At 43.0% G+C, this 26,764-nt stretch overlaps 2 protein-coding genes across 2 annotated transcripts; both read left to right on the plus strand.

Annotated features, from left to right (window-relative positions):
* The first annotated feature begins 7,940 nt into the window (after nucleotides 1-7,940).
* On the plus strand, nucleotides 7,941-9,807 carry LOC137324016 (gamma-crystallin S-1-like). The gene is made up of 3 exons (XM_067988185.1): nucleotides 7,941-7,949; nucleotides 8,029-8,271; nucleotides 9,532-9,807. Exons 1-3 carry the CDS (start codon nucleotides 7,941-7,943, stop codon nucleotides 9,805-9,807), a joined length of 528 nt encoding a protein of 175 aa, XP_067844286.1.
* Nucleotides 9,808-15,843: 6,036 nt separating this feature from the next.
* LOC137324017 (gamma-crystallin S-1-like) lies at nucleotides 15,844-17,353 on the plus strand. Its single transcript, XM_067988186.1, has 3 exons — nucleotides 15,844-15,852; nucleotides 15,932-16,174; nucleotides 17,078-17,353. Exons 1-3 carry the CDS (start codon nucleotides 15,844-15,846, stop codon nucleotides 17,351-17,353), a joined length of 528 nt encoding a protein of 175 aa, XP_067844287.1.
* The last annotated feature ends 9,411 nt before the right edge of the window (nucleotides 17,354-26,764 follow it).

Genomic DNA, 26,764 nt, shown 5'->3' on the forward strand with positions numbered 1-26,764 from the left:
AATTCCACTGTTCTGACTTGATTCCTTCAAAGAAGTGGTTAAATCAAACCGCAATTAATCAATAAATTAAGTTTTATTGAGTCCTAGCCTCATTTGATTGTTATTTGCTGGTTCTGTTGTAGATACCATAATTATAGGATATTTACAAACAATTACCTGTAATTTAAACACTAACTGACAACCGTATGATTTTGAGCATGTTGATCTTGGGAAACATTTTGCTGAACAGCAGCAATTTGTCCTCTGAAGATAATCCAAGTGTTGCCATATCAAACATTAATGCACAAGCCAGAATTAAAATATTCCACATTAGTGAATAAAGTACCATTTGAGTGATGAGCCTTTACAGTAGAGGTGATTAAACTTTAGGTCTTCATGTGTGGCATAGATATGCACCATGGACCTTTTGGCCATCTGGGAATATTAAATCCATGTTCCCAGTGATTTGCATATATCTCACCTTGCTGATAGTGACAGAGCTTGGCGTTGTGGCTAATCTGGCAACAGCGGGAGAAACAGCTTTTCCAAACCTCCCGGCACAGAACATTCAAACAGGAGCAATCAGCAGAAATAGAGGCACCAGTAGGACAGCCTCAAAGGCCAGATTGTAGGCCTCAGGAACCACATGTGGCCCAAGGGCTGTAGTTTGGACATCCCTGATTTACAATCTGTAACCAAATTCAGAAAATAGACACAAAAGGCATCAAGGAGTATGGGGAGAGAGTGGGAATATGGTATTGAGATAGAGGATCAGCCATGATCATATTGATGATGGAGCAGGCTCCTATCTTCTATGTCACAGTAATGCTTCACCTATAATTGACCATTCTTTTTGAAACATCATGAAATTCTGACAGTAAAGTAAAAGTGAATGAAATGTATAACCAGTGACCCTGAATGTATATTCATACTAGAGTTTGCAAATCCTTTCTGCTAAAATGATAAGGTGACATAAAGGATATTTAGGGGCCAATGACCGTGCTGTGCAAAGACTCTGCTGACAATATCCTCTCCCTCTCTCTCTGAAAGTCTCTACACTCCACTTGTGCACTTCTTCTGATGTCATGTCTGGGATCTGTCACTCATCATATGGGAACTGCAGGTACTAACCCATATTCAAGCGCAATGGGCTCAATTTTAAAATCAAATTGCGGGTGCGTTGGGGGCAGTGAAAACGACGAAAATCCCGAGCGGGTTCGGAAGCCAGCTCCAACCCGCTGACTTCCGGAGTTGCCACAGATGCACGCTTCACAAATCCAGCAATTAAAACTGGCGGGACGATACTTAAACCATTTCTTGACATCGTTGAGGTTGTTTAACTCGTTAATTTTGTGGAGATTGAGATTTTAATTCAACCTCAGCATGTTTCCTGTGCTGTGGGAAACACTCCATGTACAAGGATACGTGTTTCAGGCAGCATCCAGTTAGACATTTAAATGCCTGTTTGACAGATGGGGATAAAAGGTAAGTTATTGCAGCAGGACACTTAGGTGTCTCAAACAAACTTTTGGCTGGGAGATCTTTTTGTTTAGACTGAAAATTCTTGGTTTACGCTCAGAATTCTTCTATTTACACATATTTACCAACTTTTTGGACCCCCTCAAACTGACATCATCAGGATGGGGTGGGGTGGGGGCGGTGCCATGGCTGCATTCATCACTACATCCAAGGATGAGCAACATCACCATCCTCGCCAGGCACGGCGTGCAGTTCCGCCACTTGGAACTCCACAACACAGTGCTGTGCCACAGGCACCTGCACAAGAGCACAGAGGGCAACAACAGAGAGTGCCATCGCAGGAGGCACTACCCTCGTCACAGGGTCTACAGACCGAGGCTCAGATTCCTGGACCTCTCTGAGGATCAGTGGATACAGCGGATCAGAGTGAGTCGGCAGGTGGTCGCAGACATCTGCAGCCTCCTTCATGCCGAGCTGTTCCCGGCTGGGCCTGGTGGCATCTCATTACCCGTCACTGTTAAAGTGACCGCTGCCCTCAACTTTTTCGGCTCCAGATCATTCCAGGGTGCCACCGGAAACATCGTCTGCACACAAGTGCACAAGGCAGGTCACCAACAGCTTGTTTCGCAGAGCCTTGCAGTACATCAACTTCCCCGTGGACGACCTCAGTCGGACGGAGAGGGCAGTGGGATTCCACTTTGTGGCTGGCTTCCCATGGTACAGGGTGCAATCGACTGCACCCATTTGGCAATTCGAGCGCCTCTGCAAGACTGTTCATCAACAGAAAGGGGTTTCACTCCATCAAGACTCAGCTCGTTCGTGACCACCGCAGAAGATTCCTTCACGTGTACGCCAGATTTCCTGACAGTTGCCACAATTCCTTCATTCTGAGGGAATCCAACATCCCGGGCCTCTTCCACACACTGAACAGCCTTAAGGGATAGCTCCTCGGGGACAAGGGATGCCCCCTGCAGAGGTGGCTGATGACACCTCCGAGGGACCCCATCACCAAGCAACAGTGTCAATACAATGACGGCCACATCGCCACCAGGTCTGTAATTGAACATGCGATAGAGCTGCTTAAGATGCGATTTAGGTGCCTCGATCGTTCTGGGGGATAGCTTCAATACGCACCAGATAGAATGGCACGCATTATAGTCGTGTGTGGCACAACAGAGAGTGATGCCGCTTGAGGAGGCTCCATCCACATCTGCCATCCACATTGAGGAGGAGGAGGGGGAGGAGGAGGAGGACGATGAACCCATGGGCAGAGCAGCGGCTCACCTGGCAGCTTGTGAGGCTAGGGAGTCACTGATATGTGAACGGTTCTCCTAACATCAGAAAGTCTGAGGAGTCCAGTCCTCACACCACCTGGAAAGACCAGCGTCAACACCAGCCCCCTCCCCGCTTCTCCCTGCACAACACACGCACCTGTAGTCCTACAACGACACACACACCCACTGTAAAGTGACCCAATGGGTGGCATCAAGTGTCGCCGTTCATAGCGAAGCTCATGAAAGGGCATTATCACAAAAGGCAGTCAAGAATGGGCAAGACGTGGCAGTAGTGGTGAGAATGATAACATTTAATGTGAATATAACAAAAAACAAATATAAATGAAAAACATGACAGTCTGTCAGACACCCTTGTGCATACCCCTCATGATCACAAATCCTTAGCCTTTCTCTTCCTACTACTTCCACGTGGTGCATCCCGAGTGGCTGCAGCAGAGGTAGTGGCAGGTTGCTCATGTTCATACCCTGACTGCTTAGATGATTTCGGCGGATGCCCTCTGGGTTTTGGAGCCCATGAGGGCTCCGCCAAAGACTGCATCCAGCTGAGCAGAGCCTGGAGAGGAGTGCGCCCACTGACGAGGACTCTCCTCAGCTGCCCCTGCCACCAATGTCTGCTCGTGCTCACTTGTGTGTGGTGACTCACCAGGTGCCAACCTAACTAACTGACTACCAGGACCCGACTAGGTATGATTATCTGCGCTGGTGGATGGCTCGCTAAGATGTGAAGGTACGCCTTCAGAGGCCTGGAGCTCCTCTAAGGAATCACCCGCTCCCGTCACTGCAGTCTTGAACGGCCTGAAGAGAAAAGAAGACAATATTAAGCTTCATCATAGATGTGTCATGTTGCGATGAGCATACTGAGGTGCTCAACATGGCAAGGCGTGTTAACAACAATTCATGTTGTGTGTGATGAATGTTCAAGTTGTGTCACCAGATGTTTGTGGGGTGCCAGTCTCGGCATCCCCGACGGACAGGCACTCTAGGGTGCGGCTGATCTCCAGGGCCATCTGCTCCCCCTCTGCGAGGATCACTATTTGTTGTGGCCCCCCTCCAGTCCTCGCCCTCTCCCGTGCATTTTGCACTCTCTTCTCCTACAAGGGGCGAAAGTACAGATGTGTGAGTGAGTGATGATGAAGTGGTCGGCCAATGAATGCATTGCTTTGAGTGAGGCCGACCATGAAAGAGGTGCATCAGAGGGTGAGTATCAAACAGAGACATCACATTGGATCAGGATTGGGGTGAGTGGTAGTGGTGGGGTCACAAATGGGGAGGTGAGGAAGTGCTCAGGAAGTGAAGGTAAGTTGAGGATGAGCCTTAAGTGGGTGTGAGGAGTGATGTGATGGAGTAGTCTTGGCAGTGCAGAATGGTGTGAGGTGTGTGGGGGTTGGGGGAGTGATGTGTGACACGGAATGTAGGAGAATCAGTAAGTTTACTCACTTTTGCTGACCTAGTTAGGTCATTGAAAGGCCTCCTGCACTGGATCCGGATGTGGGATATGTTGTTGCTGCTGGTGACCTCGTCTGCCACCTTGAGCCAGGCCTTCTTGGTGGCAGAGGCAGGGCGCTTCCTCCTGTCCATGGGGCAAAACACTTCCCTCCTCCTCCTCACCCCGTCCAATTGCTGCTTCGGAGAGACATCATTGAACCTTGGAAAAGCCTTTCCAGTGTGCTGCTCCGTATTGTGCGTTCTTGTTGTTTGCTACAGAAAAAGCCATTGGAGCAATGGCCCTTTAAATAGAGCCTGTCTGAAAGCCTGTCATGTGCGTGCGCAGTCCGCCCACTGCACAGATTCCGGACAGCAAGCCCGTAAGCCACGTAAAGGGCCATTAATTAACTTGCGATCACATGGGAAATGATAAGATTTTCATAGTCAGGTTACCCGCGAACCCATTGACCTCCCCCTGCTACCATCCCACCGCCCTTTCAAAATCGAGCCCTATGCATCCAACAACCAGTGCCTGTATCGTGCAGTTCTTTCACTTACTTGTTTTTCTTTATCTCCTCTCTTGTACTCTATTCACTTCATTTGATCCCTTTATGGCTCTTCCTTTTCATTCTCTCTTTCTGTCTCTGTTTCTCTCCATCTGTTTCACCTTCACTCCATCCTCTTCCCGAATATGTTTTACACGCTTGTGTCTGTTGTTTCTCTGTGACCGTTCTTGATGGACTCTGAAATACCATCATTCTAGCATTCTGTGCCAAAACTCCTAATCCAGTGGTGGAGTTTCTAAGAACACATTACTAATGAGGAAATAGAACCAGTGGCAATGATAAAATTCAAGAGTGCCTCCCTCAGAGAGCAATAAACAACTGGCCTTTTGATGAGTAATGAAAACTTTATTTTAATTGTTCAAAGCCACAGCTTCATTCCTCTTGTAGATCCAACCAACAATTACCACCGCTTGTGTTTCACGAATGTTCCTTTGTCTACATCATCTCACGCCTCAGTGTTGCCTCTGGTAATCCCATATAACGACTGATTTTAACGTTGTTTCCAAGAAGCCCAGTTTTATTTTTCATTTCAAGCACTTCTTTTCTTTTCAATAACTGTTTCTGAATCCAAACTGGAACTAAAATTGTTTGATAGTCAACATATCTCTCATATCAAGCCTCCAGCCTCAATCTACTTCTCCATTGCAATCCTTTTTGTCACTGTGCTTTATCAGAGGAGCATAGGAGTGTATAGGACTAGAAAGGACAATTGCAGTCCATCTGGCCAGAACCAGTGCCTAGAAAATGTCATATCCCACAATACCTCTTACACTCCACTACCAAATTCTTTACCAGATACTTATTCAATTGTTTCTTAAATTATTTGTCACTGCCTCCCTTAGAAGTCAATTACAAATATACACCAGCCTCCACCTAGTCAATTTGGAACTGTTTTTTCACCTTCCCTCTTCTAGGTTTCGGACCCTGCCCCCTAGTTCCAGAATCTGTGATATGTTAAATATCTTGAAGTTTATCTTGTCGATACCGTTTAGGATCTTCCATACTTCAGTAAGACCTCCCTGAGCCTTCTCTTCTCCAGTGTAAATATTCCTTGCATCTGCAGCCTCTCCTTATAACTCAGGTGACTAAGTGCAGATATTAACTTTGCTGCCCTTTGCTGCACCCTCTCCAATGCTTGGATATTTTTCTGATAATATGGTGACCAGAATTGTACACATGACTCCAGGTGGGTCCGAACTAGCACTCTGCACACTCTCCAGAATCACTTCTTGAGATGGATGATCTATTCCTCTGGCTATACAGCTTCCTAATGTATCCAGGCCTGACTTGCTCTGTTTATTACTGCCGTACACTGCGCTGATGGCTTCAGCAAACTATCCGCCAGGAACATCAAATCACTCCCTTTTGTTGTGCCCTGGTGGCTAACATCATTTAACTTGTATTGCTAGCGTTTATTTTTCTTTTCCAGTCTTATGACTTTGCATTGGTTCATGTTAAATGATATTTGCCATTCTACAGCCCAGCTCCATATCTCCTTACAAGTTTCGTATCCTCCCTATTCTTATATTCATCCCTGTCCTCTGATCTTTTCATGGCTTTAAAGTTTAGAGAATCTCTTTGGTCCTCCTTACCCCTGGCAGTACTTGCCTTGTTACCCACAACAGCCTCCTTTTTTCTGTAGTGCATTTCATTCAACTGCTACATAGGTCTTTTTTATTGACAATAATGTATTCCTGAAAGTGTTCCACTTTTCTTCTGTAATCCTCCCTTCTAAAATATTATCAATACCACAATGTTCATTGCTCCTCAGAAATTTGCTCTCTTGTTCATCCCAAGATCCATATTTGCTCTCCATCAATCCTCTCATCCTTTTAAACCCTCAAATTATTCTCATCTACTCTTTCAATCTCAGACGGGGCCTCGGATAATCATCTTATCTGAAAGAAGCCAACTCTGATAGTGCGGTAGCACCTCAGCACTGCACTGAATTATCAACTTGGATGATGTGCTCAGGTCATAGAGTGAGACTTGAGCTCACAACCTTCTCGTCAATACTTCCATTGGCTCATTGAATAGAACGTTCACATCATGGAAGTGGCCTGTGGGCAATTTTCCATTCCTTCCAGTGACGAAGGTCTGACAATTCCTGGGTCCCTGGTCCGCTAATGTGAGTGCAGCAGAGCAGAACCCTAGCCTGGCCTTGCCCAAGACCAGGAAACCCATCCATTGTTCCGGGGACAGGGTCATTTGCATAACCGGGGTAGGCCATCACCACCTGCAAGGGTGCATCAACAGTGGCCACCCTGTCTTGAGCTCATCGCCCTGGTAAGGTGGAGCACAGTCCTCTGGCGGCCCAAATGGACTGAAGTCAACTGCTCCGACTGGAGCCAATCTGAGTAGAGAAGGAAATCGATGTCCTTCAGGATTGATTACCTTACTACAGCGAAGGTTTGGGGCTTTTAGAAACCCTCAAAGCAACTAATGCCAAGTCTCAACTGGCATGCGTTCCTCTGAGGTCTTTCGAGGGCTTAAAAGGAGCCATTTCTCGTGAAAGCCTGGGAGATCCCCCCTCTGAACCTGCCTCCTTGATGTAGGAGGGGTCAGGCCGAAGATGTTACCTTGGTCTCAATGACTGAAATTTAAAGGTCCTGTCAAATGGGGTGCAACCCCAGTTGAGCTGGGATCCAACCACAGTTCAGTTTTTTCCCACACATAAATAAAACTCTCCAGCCACAGGAAATTAGGGGCAAAATGGCCTTGCAATTATACTCTTGATTTAGTGGATAAACGCTTACTGCATTGTACGAATTTCTTTTTCTACATTTTAATGGTGGAATTAAACCTGTTATTTTAACAAGAACAAAGTCTGCTTCAAAATAGCTCATAAAGGAACTTCACACAAATCTGCTAAGTGTTTATACAAATATCATGTACCATTATTTCAAAAATTGTTTGAAAACACAGCTCCCATTCAATAACTGTACATGTGTCTGACCCTTCCACTCACTACAATGAGGATGTTGGACAATACAAAGATACCCATAATGCACTGTGGAAAAGCAATGAACTTAGACATTTGCAACAAAAGATGGAAGGCGTCAGGGACAATTTTGCTTACATAGGGTCTACAGTGATTTCACTAACAATGTGTTTTGCTATTTTGCTCTTTCAGGCGATGTATAAATAGCCCAGCTCTACTGATCCTCATCACAGTCACTGAAACACACAGAGCAAAATGGGAAAGGTATTTACTGATCAATATTATGATGTTATTTTATTACAGCTTTGTAGAAATGTTACCTGAAATAATTATTTTTCCACAGATCATCTTTTACGAGGACAGGAACTTCCAGGGTCAGCACCACGAGTCCAGTACTGACTGTTCTGACCTGTCCTCTTACTTCAGTCGCTGCAACTCCATCCGTGTTGAGAATGACTGGTGGGTGGTGTATGAGAAACCCAATTACATGGGATACCAGTATGTTCTGAGCAAGGGAGAATATCCTGACTACCAGCGCTGGATGGGATACAACGACAACATCAGGTCATGTCGCACTTACCCATACGTAAGTTTCAAACTTGTTTTATTTATTCTGTTTGCATTGTACCTTCTAACACCGATGACACTATTATATATTTAAATAATATGTTGTTAACATTTATAATATACAACACACAGAAACATTCCTTTCAAGTTAACTCTTCACTCCACTGAACAAATTTTCAGCATCTCAATCACTCACTTCTGGAGAAAGGTGAAAAGCTGCTTCCATGTCTCATTGAGGAATATTAAACACTTATTTCCTCACACAATGGAAAGTGAAAAGGGGCTGAAGTCTCATGAGGCCAGATTTCCACCTCCTTTACGTTGCCCAGGGATTCCTGTGGATCAACCGAGGGGATGGACACCTGTGGAAATGAGGTGGGGATCCTGATTGGAGCTTTCGGCCTCATTTTCCTCCACTTTGTCTGCAGGAGTGCTCAAACGCAAGGACACCCAGAAGAAGTTGTTATCTCTTGGGTCTAACCCTTCTCAGATAGGAGAATTTGAGTGGGTCAGGCAGCTGGGCCAAGGAGGTCTAAACAGATCAAAGGGGTTTTTGTCCCATTCGCGATTGGAACTTTGGGTCTGGATGGCCGAGACACGAGGCTCCACACACATCGGAATTATTGCAGCTGCAGGCCTCTCAGCTCTGCATTAATGGCTGGAATTCCACTCTTGATTTTGGGGCCACTGGCCTCTGCCAAGGGGTGGGCTTATAGCTCCAAACATTGGGACAATGTTAATGCCTGAATCCAGGCATGTTTACAGCATGTCAGGTGGTCTGCACGTTGAGTGCGCTGCGCCTGACCTGCACCCAGGTGTTGGTGGTGGGAGGGAGGGCATACTTGTAATATACTTCGATAAATAGAAATTACAATTAATTTTTGATTTCCATTTAAATTGATTACGCAACAGGAATTTTAACACGATTGAGTGGAATATTCAATAATTCAAGTCGTGACAACGATTTCAATAATCGTTGATGAATTCATCACTCAGGACAATTTGATGATCTTTATCACAGAATAATAAACTGTACATTCCAAAATATTTCACTGCCATTTTGGATCAATTAGTAATTGAAAATATTCTGAAAAACAATTGTAGTGGTAAATAACCTGTCGGCATCTGACTATTTATATAACCGTGACTAAATACAAAGCTTGTTGTCCATTTTGTTGCTGCAGAAATTTCCTGACAAGTTCTGCTTTGTAAACTGTGCAGTGATAAAATCATTCAAAAAGGGAAAAAATTTACTGACATGATTCTCCTGCCATTCCAGTCCAGCAGTAACTCCTACAGAATGAAGATTTACGAGAGGCCTGACTTTGGAGGACAGATGATGGAATTCATGGATGACTGTCCATCTGTCTACGATCGTTTCCACCACCGTGACATTCACTCCTGCCATGTGATGGACGGTTACTGGACCTTCTATGAACATCCCAACTACATGGGAAGGCAGTACTTCATGAGACCCGGTGAATACAAGCGGTTTGGTGACTGGGGCGGCAGTTGTCCATCTGTTGGTTCCTTCCGTCGTATGATGCATTACTAAAATTCCACTGTGCTGACTTGATTCCTTCCAAGAAGTGGTTAAATCAAACCGCAATTAATCAATAAATGAGATTTTATTGAGTCCTAGCCACTTTTGATCTTTATTTGCTGATTCTGTTGTAGATACTTAATTATAGGATATTTACAAACAATTATCTGGTCTTCATTGGCAGCATGAGTTTGCACCATGGCCGTATTGGCCAGCGGGGAAAATTAAATCCATGTTCCCAGTGATTTACATATATCTCACCTTGCTGATAGTGACAGAGCTTGGTGTTGTGACTTAACATTTATCCACCAATGAGGCAACAGTGGGAGAAACAGCTTTTCCAAACCTCCCGGGAGGAAGCTTCAAAGGCCGGATTGTAGGCCTCAGGATCCACACGTGGCCCAGGGGCTGCAGTTTGGACACCCCGATTTACAATCTCAAATCAAATTCAGAAAATAGTCACAGTATAAAATATTACCTCACCTATAATTAACCATTCTTTTTAAAATATCATGCAATTATGAGATTAAAAAAAACTGAAAGAAATATATAACCAGTGACCCTGAATGTATATTCATACTAGAGTTCACAAATCCTGAGGGCAAAAACATATCCTTTTTGCTAAAATGATAAGGTGACATAAAGGATATTTAGGGGCCAATGACCGTGACGTGCAAAGAGTTTGGTGACAATATCCTCTCCCTCTCTCTCTGAAAGTCTCTACACTCCACTTGTGCACTTCTTCTGATATCAAAGCTCGGATCTGTCACTCATCATATGGGAACTGCAGGTACTAACCCATATTCAAGCACAATGCATCCAACAGACAGGGCCAAATCTTGCAGTTCTTTCACTTACTTGTTTTTCTCTATCTCCTCTCTTGTACTCTATTCGATTCATTTCTTCCTTTTATGATTCTTTCTTTTCATTCTCTCTTTCTGTCTCTGTTTCTCTCCACCTGTTTCACCTTCACTCATCCTCTTCCCGAATATGTTTTACACGCTTGTGTCTATTGTTTCTCAGTAACTGTTCTTGATGGACTCTGAAATACCATCGTTCTAGCATTCTCTGCCAAACTTCTAATCCAGTGATGGAGTTTCTAAGAACACATTACTAATGAGGAAATAGAACTAGTGGCAATGATAAAATTCAAGAGTGCCTCCCTCAGAGAGCAATAAACAACTGGCCTTTTGATGAGTGATGAAAACCTTTTTTATTTTGATTCTTCAAAGCCACAGCTTCATGCCTCTTGTCGGTCCAACCAACAACTACCACCGCTTGTGTTTCACGGATGTTCCTTTGTCTACATCATCTCACGCCTCAGTGTTGCCTCCGATAATCCCGTATAACGACTGATTTTAAAGTTGTTTCAAAGAAGCCCAGTTTTTTTTTCATCTCAAGCACTTCTTTTCTTTTCAGTAACTGTTTCTGAATCCAAATTGGATCTTAAGTTGTTTGATTATCAACATATCTCTCATCTCAAGCCTCCAGCCTCAATCTATTGCAACATTCAATCCTTTACGTCACTGTGCTTTATCACAGGAACATTGGAGTCTATAGGACCAGGAAAGACAATTGCAGTCCATCTGGCCAGAACCAGTGTCTGGAAAATATAATTTGCCATGATCTGCAGCAAAGGCAGAGTGGTTTTAATGGAGGATTTTAAATTTCTTATTAATTGGGAAATGCAGACCCGCTCATGTCAGAAAGATAGTGAATTTCTTGAGTGTGTTCAGGACAGCTTTCTGCAACAATACGCCCTAGAACCAATAAGGAGGCAGGCCATATTAGAATTAATAATGAGTAATGAACCAGATTTAGTTAACAGCTTAACAGTGCGTGAACATTTATCCAATAGCGATCATAATATGGTTGAGTTAAACGTTGTGATTGAAAAGGAGGAACCGGCATCAACTACTAAGATTCTAAATTTAGGTAAGGCCGACTTCAATGGGATGAGACAGAGACTGTCCTCAGTAAACTGGGCAAATCTGCTAAAACGTAAAATGACAGAAGATCAGTGGGAGATGTTCAAAAAAGAATTTAACATGATACAGAACAAGTTTATGCCCCTCAGGGGAATAAGATCTATTTGTCAAAACACACAGCTATGGATGACAAAAGAGATAAGGGACAAGATAAAACTAAAAGAGAAAGCACACAAAAGTGTAAAAAAGCACAAATCCTGGCGATTGGGAGAGATACAAAGTACAGCAAAGGGTGACCAAACAGATAATAAGAGCTACAAAAAGGGAGTGTGAAAAGAAACTTGCAAGGGATATCAAAATGAACACAAAAAGTATTTACAATTATATTAGGAAACAAAAGGTAGTCAAGAGCAATGTGGGCCCCGTAAATACTAATAATGGTGTTATTGTAAATGAAAAAAAAGGAAATGGTGGACATGTTAAAGAATTACTTTGAGTCAGTATTTACAGTAGAGGAAGAGGATAGCATGCTGGACATCCCAAGGAAACTAATTTTGAATCAGCGACAGGGACTCACCATTATTAACGGAAGCAAATTAACAGTAATGAAGAAAATAATGGCACTAAAGAGTGACAAATCCCCAGGACCAGATGGTTTCCATCCTTGGGTTTTATAGGAAGCAGGTAAGAACTTTACAGAAGCCCTAACTACAATCTTCCGAAGTTCTCTCGATTCAGGAACCATTCCTTTAGATTGGAAAATTGCTCATGTCACTCTGCCATATAAGAAAGATGAGAGAGGGAAACCAAGGAATTATAGACCAGTTAGCCCAACATCTGTTGTCGGTAAATAACTGGAGTCTATAATTAAGGATAGAGTGATTGAACTCCTTGAAAATTTTGCGCTGATCAGAGAGATCCAGCATGGACTTGTAAAGGGTAGGTCATGCCTGACAAACCTGATTGAATTTTTTGAAGAGGTGACTAAAGTAGTGGACAGGGGAATGTCTATGGATGTTGTTTATATGGACTTTCAGAAGGCATTCGATAAACTTCCTCCTAAGAGCCTGTTAGCTAAAGTTGAAGCTCATGGAATTGAGGGCAAATTATTGACCTGGTTGGGAAATTGGCTGAGTGACAGGAGACAGAGAGTAGGGATAATAAACAGGTACTGAAATTGGCTGGATGTGACTAGTGGTGTCCCACAGGGATCTGTGTTGGGGCGTCAACAATTCATTGTATTTATTAATGACTTAGATGATGGAATGAGCGGCATATATCCAAGTTTGCCAAGGACACAAAGATAGGCATCATTGTAAGCAGTGTAGACGTAAGCATGAAATTACGGAGAGCGATTAGTAGATTAAGTGAATGGGCAAAACTGTGGCAAATGGATTTCAATGCAAGCATGTGTGAGGTAATCCACATTGTACCTAAAAAGGATAGGTCAGAGCACTTCCAAAATGAGGAAAAGCATGAAATAGTGGCGGTCCATAGAGACTTACAGGTCCATGTACGAAGATCTTTAAAATGTCGTGGACAGATACAGAAAATAATCAAAACGGTGAATGGAATGCTGGCCATTACATCTAGGGGACTAGAATACAAGGCAGTCAAAGTTATGCTACAGCTATACAAAGACCACACTTGGAGTATTGTGTTCAGTTGTGGGAAACGCACCTGAGGAAGGGTATACTGGCCTTGGAGGAAGTGCAGCGTAGATTTACCAGAATGATACGTGGACTTCAAGGGTTAAATTATGAGATAAGATGACACCAACTAGGGTTATATTCCCTGGAATTTAGAAGATTATGGGGTGATTTGATCAAAGTTTTCAAGATATTATGTGGAACTGATAGGGTAGATAGAGAGAAACTATTTCTGCTGGTTGGGGAGTCTAGGACTAGGGGACATAGCCTAAAACGTAGAGCCAGGACTTTCAGGATGAAGTTAGGAAACACTTCTACATGCAAAGGGTGGTGGTAGTTTGGAACTCTCTTCTGCAAACGGCAGTCGATGCTCGCTCAATTGTTAATTTTCAATCTAAGATTGATAGATTTTTGTTCACCAAAGGTAATAAGGGATATGGGGCTAAGGAAGGTATATTGAGTTTGGTCACAGATCAGCCATGATCTCACTGAATGGAGGAACATTCTTGAGGGGCTAAATGGCCTACTCCTGTTCCTATGTTCCTACCTCACACACCACACTATCAAATTCTTCACCACATGCTTATCCAATTCCTTCTTAAATCATTCATCATTGCTTCCCTTAGCAGTCACTTACATGCATACATCAGCCTCCGCCTAGTCAAATTGGAATTGTTTTTTCACCCTCCCTCTTCTAAGTTCCGGGCTCTGCCCCTTGTTCCAGAATCTGTGTAACCCTTCACATTTTCCCAGCAATCCTCATCTTGTCTATTTATGATTCTCCTGACAAGTTTCGTATCCTCCCTGTTCTTATATTCATCCCTGTCTTCTGATCTTTTCATGGCTTTAATGTTTAGAGAATCTTATTGGTCCTCCTTACCCCTGACAGTATTTGCCTTTTTACCCTTCTTTAGTGCATTTTGTTCAATTACTACATAGGTCTTTTTTATTGACAATAATGTATTCCTGCAAGTGTTCCACTTTTCTTCTGTAATCCTCCCTTCTAAAATATTATCAATATCACAATGTTCATTGCTCCTCAGAAATTTGCTCTCTTGTTCCTCCCAAGATCCATATTTGCTCTCCATCAATCCTGTCACCCTTTTAAAGCCTCAAATTATTCTTATCTACTCTTTCAATCTCAGACAGGGCCTCGGATTAACATCTTATCCAAAAGATGCCAACTCTGATAGTGCGGTACCACCTCAGCACTGCACTGAATTATCAATCTGGATGATGTGCTCAGGTCATACAGTGAGACTTGAGCTCACAACCTTCTAGTCAATACTTTCATTGGCTCATTGAATAGAATGTTCACAGCATGGATGTGTCCTGTGGGTAATTTTCCTTCCTTCCAGAAACGAAGGCCTGGTAATTCCTGGGTCCCTGGTCTGGTAACATAAGTGCAGCAGAGCAGAACCCTAGCCTGCCCTTGCCCAAGGCCAGAAACCTCATCCATTGTTCAGGGGACAGGGTCATTTGCAACGCCGGGGTAGCCCATCACCACCTGCAAAGGCGCATCAACAGTGGCCGCCCTGGCTTGAGCTCATCCGCCCTGATAAGGTGCAGCAGAGTTATTATGAGGCCCAAATGGACTGAAGTCTACGGCTTCCACTGGAGCCAATCTGAATAAAGAAGAAAATCGATATCCTTCAGGATTGATTACCTTACTAAAGTGAAGGTTTGGGTCTTTAGAAGTCGTCAAATGACTCACAACATATCTCAAGTGGCATGAGTTGCACTGAGGCCATTCAATGGCTTAAAAGGACGCATTTCTCGGGAAAGCCTGGGCCATCTCCCCTGACCTGTCCCCTTGATGTAGGAGGGGGCAGGCAAGAGATGTTACCAAGGTCTCACTGACCGTAATTTAAACGTCCTGTCAAATGGGGTGGACTCCCGGTTCAGCTGGGATCAAACCTATCTTTCAGTTTTCTCCCATACATAAATAAAACTTAGGCCCCTCTCCATCCTCTGGAATTTAGGGGCCAAATGACCTTGCAATTATACCCGTGATTTAGTGTATAAATGCTTAATTCATTATACGAATTTCCTTTTCTACATTTGAAAGGCGGCATTAAACCTGTTATTTTAACTGGATCAACATCTGCTTTAAAATAGCTCAGAAAGGAACTTCACACAAATCTGCTAAGTGTTTATACAAATATCATATACCAAGATTTCGAAAATTGTTTGAAAGCACAGCTCCCATTCAGTAATTGTACATGTGTCTGACCCTTCCACTCACTACAATAAGGATGTTGGACACTGCAGATACCCTTAATGCAGTGTGGAAAAGCAATGAACTTAGACCTTTACAACAAAAGATGGAAGGCGTCAGGGACAATTTTGCTTACATAGGGTCGACAGTGATTTCATTAACAATGTGTTTTGCTATTTTGCTCTTTCAGGCGATGTATAAATAGCCCAGCTCCACTGCTCCTCATCACAGTCACTGAAACACTCAGAGCAAAATGGGAAAGGTATTCACTGATCAATATTATGATGATATTTTATTACAGCTTTGTAGAAATGTTACCTGAAATAATTACTTTTCTTTAGATCTTCTTTTACGAGGACAGGAACTTCCAGGGTCAGCACTACGAGTGCAATACTGACTGTGATGACCTGTCCTCTTACTTCAGCCGTTGCAACTCCATCCGTGTTGAGAGTGACTGGTGGGTGGTGTATGAGAAACCCAATTACATGGGATACCAGTATGTTCTGTGGAAGGGTGAATATCCTGACTACCAGCGCTGGATGGGATTCAATGACAACATCAGGTCATGTCGCACCTACCCACACGTAAGTTTTAAACTTGTTTTATTTATTCTGTTTGCATTGTGGCTGCAGGAGTGCTCAAGCCCAAGGACACACAGAAGAAGTTGTTATCTCTTGGGTCTAACCCTTCTCAGATAGGAGGATTTGAGTGGGTCAGGCAGCTGGGCCAAGGAGGTCTAAACAGATCAATGGGGCTTTTTGTCCCATTCATTATTGGAACCTTGGGCCTGGATGGCCGAGACACGAGGCTCCACACACATTGGCCATTCGTGCAGCTGCAGGCATCACAGCTGTGCGGCATTGGCTGGAATTCTATTCCTGATTTTGGGGCCATTGGCCTCTGCCAAGAGGTGGGATTACAGCTCCGAACATTGGGACAATGTTAATGCCTGAATCCAGGCATGTTTACAGCATGTCAGGTGGACTGTACGTTGAGTGCGCTGCGCCTGACCTGCAATCCAGGTGTTGGTGGTGGGAGGGAGGGCATACTCCCAAACCACGTTTGTAATATACTTCGATAAATATAAATTACAATTATTTTTTGATTTCCATTTAACCTGATTACGCAACAGAAATTTCAACATGCTTATGTGGAATGATTCCAGTCGTGACAAAGATTTCAATAATCGTTGATCAATTCATCACTCAGGACAATTTGATGATCTTTATCACAGAATAATAAACTGTACATTCCAAAATATTTCACTGCCATTGTGGATCAATTAGAAATTGAAATTATTCTGAAAAACAATTGTAGTGGTAAATTACCTGTAGGCATCTGACTATTTATATAACCGTGACTAAATACAAAGCTTGTTGTCCATTTTGCTGCTGCAGAAATTTCCTGACAAGTTCTGCCATGTAAAGTTTGATAAAATCATTAAAAAAGGAAAGAATTTTACTGACATGATTCTCTTGCCATTCCAGTCCAGCAGTAACTCCTACAGAATGAAGATTTACGAGAGGCCTGACTTTGGAGGACAGATGATGGAATTCATGGATGACTGTCCATCTGTCTACGATCGTTTCCGCTCCCGTGACATTCACTCCTGCCATGTGATGGACGGTTACTGGACCTTCTATGAACATCCCAACTACATGGGAAGGCAGTACTTCATGAGACCCGGTGAATACAAGCGGTTTGGTGACTGGGGCGGCAGTTGTCCATCTGTTGGTTCCTTCCGTCGTATGATGCATTACTAATATTCCACTGTGCTGACTTGATTCCTTCCAAGAAGTGATTAAATCAAACTGCAATTAATCAATAAATGAGATTTTATTGAGTCCGAGCCTCATTTTGATCTTTATTTGCTGATTCTGTTGTAGATACTTAATTATAGGATATTTACAAACAATTACCTGGTCTTCATTGGCAGTATGGGTTTGCACCATGGACGTATTGGCCAGCGGGGAAAATTAAATCCATGTTCCCACTGATTTATATATATCTCACTTTGCTGATAGTGACAGAGCTTGGCGTTGTGGCTTAACATTTATCCACCAATGAGACAACAGTGAGAGAAACAGCTTTTCCAAACCTCCCGGTAGGAAGCTTCAAAGGCCGGATTGTAGGCCTCAGGATCCACACGTGGCCCAGGGGCTGCAGTTTGGACACCCCGATTTACAATCCCGAATCAAATTCAGAAAATAGTCACAGTATAAAATAATACCTCACCTATAATTAATCATTCTTTTTAAAATATCACAAAATTCTGACAATAAAACAAAAGTCAATGAAATATATAAGCAGTGACCGTGAATGTTTATTCATACGAGAGTTCACAAATCCTGAGGGTAAAAATGATGAGGTGACATAAAGGACATTTAGGAGCCAATGACCGTGATGTGCAAATATCCTCTCCCTCTCTCTCTGAATTGTAAACAATTTTACAACACCAAGTTATAGTCCAGCAATTTTATTTTAAATTCACAAGCTTTCGGAGATTTTCTCCTTCCTCAGGCAAATGTTTCAAGAGCTCCTTGAAGCCTACGCATTTATACATATAGAACAATACATGGTGTTTACAGACTGCCCCTGCAACTGCCCGTTGCCAAGGCAATCACCGTGTTCAGACAGAGAGGTGTCACCTGCAGAACCCCCGAATACACATTCAACAAAAAAACAAACAGGGAAAAAAAACAGAGAAAAAAAACACAGAGAGAGGCAGAAACATCCGGAAGGCAGAGAGAGCCAGCAAATGACCCATTATATTAAAAACAGATAACATTTGTTCGCTGGTGGGGTAACGTGTAGCGTGACATGAACCCAAGATCCCGGTTGAGGCCGTCCTCATGGGTGCGGAACTTGGCTATCAATTTCTGCTCGACGATTTTGCGTTGTCGTGTGTCTCGAAGGCCGCCTTGGAGTACGCTTACCCGAAGGTCGGTGGATGAATGTCCATGACTGCTGAAGTGTTCCCCGACTGGGAGGGAACCCTCCTGTTTGGCGATTGTTGCGCGGTGTCCGTTCATCCGTTGTCGCAGCGTCTGCATGGTCTCGCCAATGTACCATGCTCTGGGGCATCCTTTCCTGCAACGTATGAGGTAGACAACGTTGGCCGAGTCACAGGAGTATGAACCATGCACCTGGTGGGTGGTGTCCTCTCGTGTGATGGTGGTATCTGTGTCTCTATATTCCACTTGTGCACTTCTTCTAATGTTAAAGATCGGACCTGTCACTCATCATATGGGAACTGCAGGTCCTAACCCATATTCAAGCACAATGCATCCAACAAACAGGGCCCATATCTTGCAGTTCTTTCACTTACTTGTTTTTCTTTATCTCCTCTCTTGTACTCTATTCGATTAATTTGTTCCCTTTATGGTTCTTTCTTTTCATTCTCTCTTTCTGTCTCTGTTTCTCTCCATCTGTTTCACCTTCACTCCATCCTCTTCCCGGATATGTTTTACACGCTTGTGTCTGTTGTTTCGCTGTGACCGTTCTTGATGGACTCTGAAATACCATCATTCTAGCATTCTGTGCCAATTCTCCTCATCCAGTGGTGGAGTTTCTAAGAACACATTACTAATGAGGAAATAGAACCAGTGGCAATGATAAAATTCATGCCTCTCTCAGAGAGGAATAAACAACTGGCCTTTTGATGAGGGATGAAAACCTTCTTTATTTTAATTCTTCAAAGCCACAGCTTCATTCCTCTTGTCGGTCCAACCAACAATTACCACCGCTTGTGTTTCACGGATGTTCCTTTGTCTACATCATCTCACGCCTCAGTATTGCCTCAGGTAATCCCATTTAACGACTGATTTTAAAGTTGTTTCAAAGAAGCCCAGTTTTATTTTTCATCTCAAGCACTTCTTTTCTTTTCAATTACTGTTTCTGAATCCAAATTGGATCTAAAGTTGTTTGATAGTCAGCATATCTCTCATATCAAGCCTCCAGCCTCAATCGATTTCAAGATTGCAATCCCTTTTGTCACTGTGCTTTATCAGAGGAGCATAAGAGTGTACAGGACTAGAAAGGACAATTGCAGTCCATCTAGCCAGAACCAGTCTCTACAAAATATCATATTCCACAATCTGCAGCAAAGGCCGATTGGTTTTAATGGAGGATTTTAAATTTCTTTTTCACTGGGAAACGGAGACCAGGTCATGTCAGAAAGCTGGTGAATTACTTTAGTGTGTTCAGGACAGCTTTCTGCAACAATACATCCTGGAACCAACAAGAGGGCAGGCCTTATTTGGGTTACAAATGAGCAATTAGCCAGATTTAGTTAACAGCCTAACAGTGAGTGAACATTTATCTCATAGCGATCATAATATGATCGAGTTCAACGTTTTGTTTGAAAGGGAGAAACCCGTATCAACTAATAACGTTCTGATGTTAGGTAGGACCGACTTCAATGGGATGTGACAGAGACTGTCCACAGAATACTGGACAAATCAGTTGTAAGATTCTCAAAATTCACAGATCCCCCAAAACTCAGAGAAAAACCCTAAAAAACCCTGAGTATGGAAAACTTTGGCCATTGACCAAAATCCTAAGATGCTAGGATAGGTGAGAGGTCACCAGACGAAATCAACAACACACAGTGGAATGTGGGAGAATTACTGCTTCAGAAATGTCTCTGTTTTAATGCAAAACCTACAGCAGGTTTTCGACACTCACTGCCATTGAAAGAGGCAACTGCTCCAGACATGGTGGGGCCATGTCTTTGTTTTAAAGCAAAACTGATCAACACCTAGGATGTTGGATACAAAAGGAAGCCTTATGGGACAAGCTCTAAAATCGGAATTAACAATGACCCATCAGGAGAAGCAATTGCAACATGATGAGGGACTATCAAAAAGCCATCAAAGATTCTTAAGGACTTTGTAACAACTGTTTAAACAGACATGAAGTGTTTTTTTTTAAGGTGACGAAGACCATTATAAGAGAGCGATACACAAGTGGATCCTCAAAACCTCTCTCTCTCTCTCTCTGGCATGCTGGCGCTTGTGTGCTGCCGGTCTTGTTATGCCTGTCTCTGGAAGGAAGAGCAGCTTCCAGCGAACCACAAGCAACAGGAAAGCAGTTCGACAGGGAAGGTCATCAGCTTTAAAATCAGGCCGACACACAAGAAGAAACCAGCGCAACAGTCCCAGTGACCATCAGACACCTCGCGGCAACAAGGGCCTTACGAAACAACCAACCGAATATTGCCACCAACCAACCGGGTAATATTGGGCCACCGCGACCAATGAAAACCAACTCGGGAGAAAACCAAAGATCCGCAAAGTTTCCACTTTACAATCTATTTCTGACTTACCTCTGGGTGAATTACTGTCAAGGATTCGTTTGGTGAGCATTATCTCTGGCCCTTTAGAGTCCAACTTAGCTAGTAAAGTGGGATTGGGATGGGTGAGGTATCTTTCTACTGTAATTTCCCTCATGTATACCGAAGTGTTCCCGATATTATTAGAGTGTTTAGATTGTTGTCTTGTATTTTCTCTCTTGAATAAAGGTCGAAGTTTCCTGCACCAAAACCAGTTGTCTGCTGCACTTTGTCGCAACCCCCAAATAAGTACAAGGTCGAGAACCCAGGGAGTGGGAGCGATTCGGACCGCTCAGAAGCCAGAGGCGAAGCTGACACACACCACCACCCCCTACAGAGTTAATGGGTAAAATTAAGTGGGTGATGTTCAAAAAAGAATTGAACATGTTTATCCCCAAAAGGGGCAAGAACTCTACTTGCCAAAACACACAGCCATGGACGACAAAAGAGGAAAGGGACAACATAAAATTAAAGATAAAGCAGACAAAAATGGAAAAAATATCACAGTTCCTGGCGATTGCTTGAGATACAAAGAACGGCAAAGGGTGATAAAACGGAGAGTAAGAGATACAAAAAGGGATTATGAAAAGAAACTTGCAAGGGATATCAAAATCAACACAAAAAGTTTTCATAATTATATTAGGAAACGGAGGGTGGTCCAGAGCAATGTGGGCCCTGTAAATACTGATAATGGTGATATTGTAAATGAAAATAAGGAAATGGTGGACATGTTGAATAATTACTTTGCAACAGTATTTACAGTAGAGGAAGAGGATAACATGCCGAATATTCCAAGCAAACTAATTTTGAATCAGGGATGGGAGCTCACCATAATTAACGTAAGCAAATTAACAGTAATGAAGAAAATAATGGCACTAAAGAGTGACAAATCCCCAGGACCAGATGGTTTCCATCCTAGGGTTTTAGAAGAAGTAGGTGAGAACATTGCAGAAGCCCTAACTACAATCTTCAAAAGTTCACTCAATTCAGGAACAGTTCCTTTAGATTGGAAAATTCCACATGTCACTCCGTTATATAAGAAAGGTGAGAGAGGGGAAACCAGGGAATTATAGACCATTTAGCCTAATATCTGTTGTCGGGAAATTATTAGAGTCAATGATTAAGGATAGAGCGACTGAACACCTTGAAAATTTTCAGCTGATCAGAGAGAGCCAGCATGAATTTGTAAAGGGTAGGTCATGCCTGACAAACTTGATTGAATTTCTTGAAGAGGTGACTAAAGTAGAGGTCAGGGGAATGTCTATGGATGTTGTTTACATGGACTTTCAGAAGACATTTGATAAACATCCTCAAAAGTGACTGTTAGCTAAAGCTGAAGCTCATGGAATTGTACATAAATTATTGACCTGGTTAGGAAATAGGCTGAGCGGCAGGAGACAGAGAGTAGGGCTAATGGGCAGGTACTCAAATTGGCAGGATGTGACTGGTGGTGTCCTGTGGGGATCTGTTTGGGGCCTCAACTATTCACTGTATTCCTTAATGACTTAGATGACGGGAAAGAGAGCCACATATCCAAGTTTGCCAATGATACAAAGATAAGCAGCATTGTAACCAATGTAGATGGGAGCATAAAATTACAGACAGATATTAATAGATCAAGTGAATAGGCAAAGCTGTGGGAAATGGATTTCACTGCAGGAAAGTATGAGGTCATCAACTTTGGACCAAAACAGGATAGATTAGATTACTTTCTAATTGGTGAAAAGCTCAAACAGTGGAGATCTAAAGAGACTTAGGGTATCATGTACATAGTTCATTCAAATATTATGGACAGGTAGAGAAAATAATGAAAAAGACTAATGGAATGCTGGCCTTTCTATCGAGAGGACTAGAATACAAGGGGGTCAAAGTTATGCTGCAGCAACACAAAGCCATGGTTAGGCCACACCTGGAGTACAGTGTTCTTTTCGAGGCACCGCACCTGAGGAGGGATATATCGGCTTTGGAGGAAATGCAGCGTAGATTTACTAGAATGATACCTGGACTCCAAGGGTTAAATTACGAGGAGAGATTACACAAACTATGGTCGTATTCCCTGGAATTTAGAAGATTAAGGGGCGATTTGATCAAAGTTTTCAAGATATTAAGGGGAACTGATTGGGTAGATACAGAGAAACTTTCTCTGCCGGTTATCGGGTCCAGGTCTCGGAGACAAGGCTACAACTTAGAGCCAGGACTTTCAGGAGTGAAGTTAGGGAACACTTCTACACACAAAGCGTGGTAGAAGTTTGGAAATCTCTTCTGCATACAGCTGTCGATGCTTGCTCAATTGTTAATTTTCAATCTGAGATTGATAGATTTTTGTTAACCAAAGGTACAAAAGGGATATGGGGCTAAGGCAGGTATGTGGAGTTCAGTCACAGATCAGCCATGATCTCATTGAATGTCGGAACGGTCTCCAGGGGCTTAATGGCCTACTCCTGTTCCTATGTTCCGATGTTCCTGCCTTTCACACCACACAATGAAATTCTTTACTAGATACTTATCCAATTCTCTCTTTAATCATTCATCATTCCGTTGCTTAGCAATCAATTCGATTCAAACACCCAGCCTCTGCCGAGTCAAATTGGAATTGTTTCTTCACCCTCCCTCTTCTAAGTTTCGGGCTCTGCCCCCTTGTTCCAGAATCTGTGTTATCTTTCACATTTACCCAGCAATTCTCATCTTGTCTATTTATGATTCTCCTGACAAGTTTCATATTTTCCCTATTCTTATATTCATCTGTGTCCTCTGATCTTTTCATGGCTTTAAAGTTCAAAGAATCTCATTGGTCCTCCTTACCCCTGGCAGTACTTGCCTTGTTCCCCACAACAGCCTCCTTATTTCTTTAGTGCATTTTGTTCAACTGCAACATAGTTCTTTTTTATTGACAATAATGTATTCCTGAAAGTGTTCCACTTTTCTTCTGTAATCCTGCCTTCTAAAATATTATCAATACCACAATGTTCATTGCTCCTCAGAACTTTGCTCTCTTGTTCATCCCAAGATCCATATTTGCTCTCCATCAATCCTATCATCCTTTCAAACCCTCAAATTATTCTCATCTACTCTTTCAATCCCACACGGGGCCTCGGATAATCATCTTATCTGAAAGATGCCAACTCTGATAGTGCGGTACCACGTCAGCACTGCACTGAATTATCAACTTAGATGATGTGCTCAGGTCATACAGTGAGACTTGAGCTCACAACCTTCTCGTCAATACTTTCATTGGCTCATTGAATAGAACATTCACATCATGGAAGTGACCTGTGGGTAATTTTCCTTCCTTCCAGAGAAGAAGGCCTGGAAATTCCTGGGTCAATGGTCTGGTAACATAAGTGCAGCAGAGCAGAACCCTAGCCTGCCCTTGCCCAAGGCCAGAAAACCCATCCATTGTTCCGGGGACATTTGCAACGCCGGGGAAAGCCATCACCACCTGCAAGGGTGTATCAACAGTGGCCACCCTGGCTTGATATCATAGCCCTGGTAAGGTAGAACAGAGTGCCCTGGTGGCCCTTTTGGGATGAAGTCTATGGCTCCTCCTGGTGCCAATCTGACTAGAAAAGGAAATCGATGTACTTTAGGATTGATTATCTTACTATAGCGAAGGTTTGGGGCCCTTAGAAGTCCTCAAATGGATTTGCACCAAGTTTCAACTGGCATGAGATCCACTGAGTCCTTTCAATGAGTGAAAAGGACGCATTTCTCAGGAAAGCCTGGGACATCTCCCCTGACCTGCCCGCTTGATGTAGGAGGGGACAGGCAGGAGATGGTTCTGTGGTCCCACTGACCATAATTTAAAGGTCCTGTCAAATTGGGTGGACTCCCGGTTCAGCTGGGATCAAACCTATCTTTCAGTTTTCTCCCACACATAAATAAAACTGAGGCCCCTCTCCATCCCCAGGAAATTAGGGGCCAAATGGCCTTGCAATTATACTCTTGATTTAGTGTATAAACGCTTACTGCATTGTACAAAAATCCTTTTCTACTTTTTAATGGCAGCATTAAACCTGTTATTTTAACTGGATCAATATTTGCTTTAAAATAACTCATAAAGGAACTTCACACAAATCTGCTAAGCTTTGCAAAAAGATTACCTGAAATAATTATTTTTCTTAGGTTTTTTTTACGAGGACAGGAACTTCCAGGGTCGGCACTACGAGTGCAATACTGACTGTGATGACCTGTCCTCTTACTTCAGCCGCTGCAACTCCATCCGTGTTGAGAGTGACTGGTGGGTGGTGTATGAGAGACCCAATTACATGGGATATCAGTATGTTCTGTGGAGGGGAGAATATCCTGATTACCAGCGCTGGATGGGATACAATGACAACATCAGGTCATGTCGCACCTACCCATACGTAAGTTTTAAACTTGTTTTATTTATTCTGTTTGTATTGTACCTTCTAACACTGATGACACTATTAATTATTTGACTAAATACAACAGGTTGTTAACATTAATAATATACAACACACGGAGACATTCCTTTCAAGTTAACTCTTCACTCCACCAAACAAATTTTAGCTTTAATGATTAGATAATCTTATTGGTCCTCCTTATCCTTGGCAGTACTTGCCTTGTTCCCCACAACAGCCTCCTTATTTCTTTAGTGCATTTTTTACAATTGCTACATAGGTCTTTTTTATTGACAATAATGTATTCCTGAAAGTGTTCCACTTTTCTTCTGTAATCCTCCCTTCTAAAATATTATCAATATCACAATGTTCATTGCTCCTCAGAACTTTGCTCTCTTGTTCTTCCCAAGATCCATATTTGCTCTCCATCAATCCTATCATCCTTTTAAACCCTCAAATTATTCTCATCTACTCTTTCAATCTCAGACGGGGCCTCGGATAATCATCTTATCTGAAAGACGCCAACTCTGATAGTGCGGTAACACCTCAGCACTGCACTGAATTATCAACTTGGATGATGTGCTCAGGTCATACAGTGAGACTTGAGCTCACAACCTTCTCGTCAATACTTTCATTGGCTCATTGAATAGAATATTCACATCATGGAAGTGACCTGTGAGTAATTTTCCTTCCTTCCAGAGAAGAAGGCCTGGAAATTCCTGGGTCAATGGTCTGGTAACGTAAGTGCAGCAGAGCAGAACTCTAGCCTGGCCTTGCCCAAGGCCAGAAAACCCATCCATTGTTCCGGGGACATTTGCAACGCCGGGGAAAGCCATCACCACCTGCAAGGGTGTATCAACAGTGGCCACCCTGGCTTGAAATCATAGCCCTGGTAAGGTAGAGCAGAGTGCCCTGGTGGCCCTTTTGGGATGAAGTCTGTGGCTCCTCCTGGTGCCAATCTGACTCGAAAAGGAAATCGATGTACTTCAGGATTGATTACCTTACTATAGCGAAGGTTTGGGGCCCTTAGAAGTCCTCAAATGGATTCGCACCAAGTTTCAACTGGCATGAGATCCACTGAGTCCTTTCAATGAGTGAAAAGGACGCATTTCTCAGGAAAACCTGGGACATCTCCCCTGACCTGCCCTCTTGATGTAGGAGGGGACAGGCGGGAGATGTTTCTATGGTCCCACTGACCATAATTTAAAGGTCCTGTTAAATAGGGTGGACTCCCGGTTCAGCTGGGATCAAACCTATCTTTCAGTTTTCTCCAACACATAAATAAAACTGAGGCCCCTCTCCATCCCCAGGAAATTAGGGGCCAAATGGCCTTGCAATTATACTCTTGATTTAGTGTATAAACGCTTACTGCATTGTACAAAAATCCTTTTCTACTTTTTAATGGCGGCATTAAACCTGTAATTTGAACTGGATCAACATTTGCTTTAAAATAACTCATAAAGGAACTTCACACAAATCTG

The sequence above is a fragment of the Heptranchias perlo genome, chromosome 7 (genome assembly GCF_035084215.1).
Source record: "Heptranchias perlo isolate sHepPer1 chromosome 7, sHepPer1.hap1, whole genome shotgun sequence".
In the NCBI taxonomy this organism is placed as follows: Eukaryota; Metazoa; Chordata; class Chondrichthyes; order Hexanchiformes; family Hexanchidae; genus Heptranchias; species Heptranchias perlo.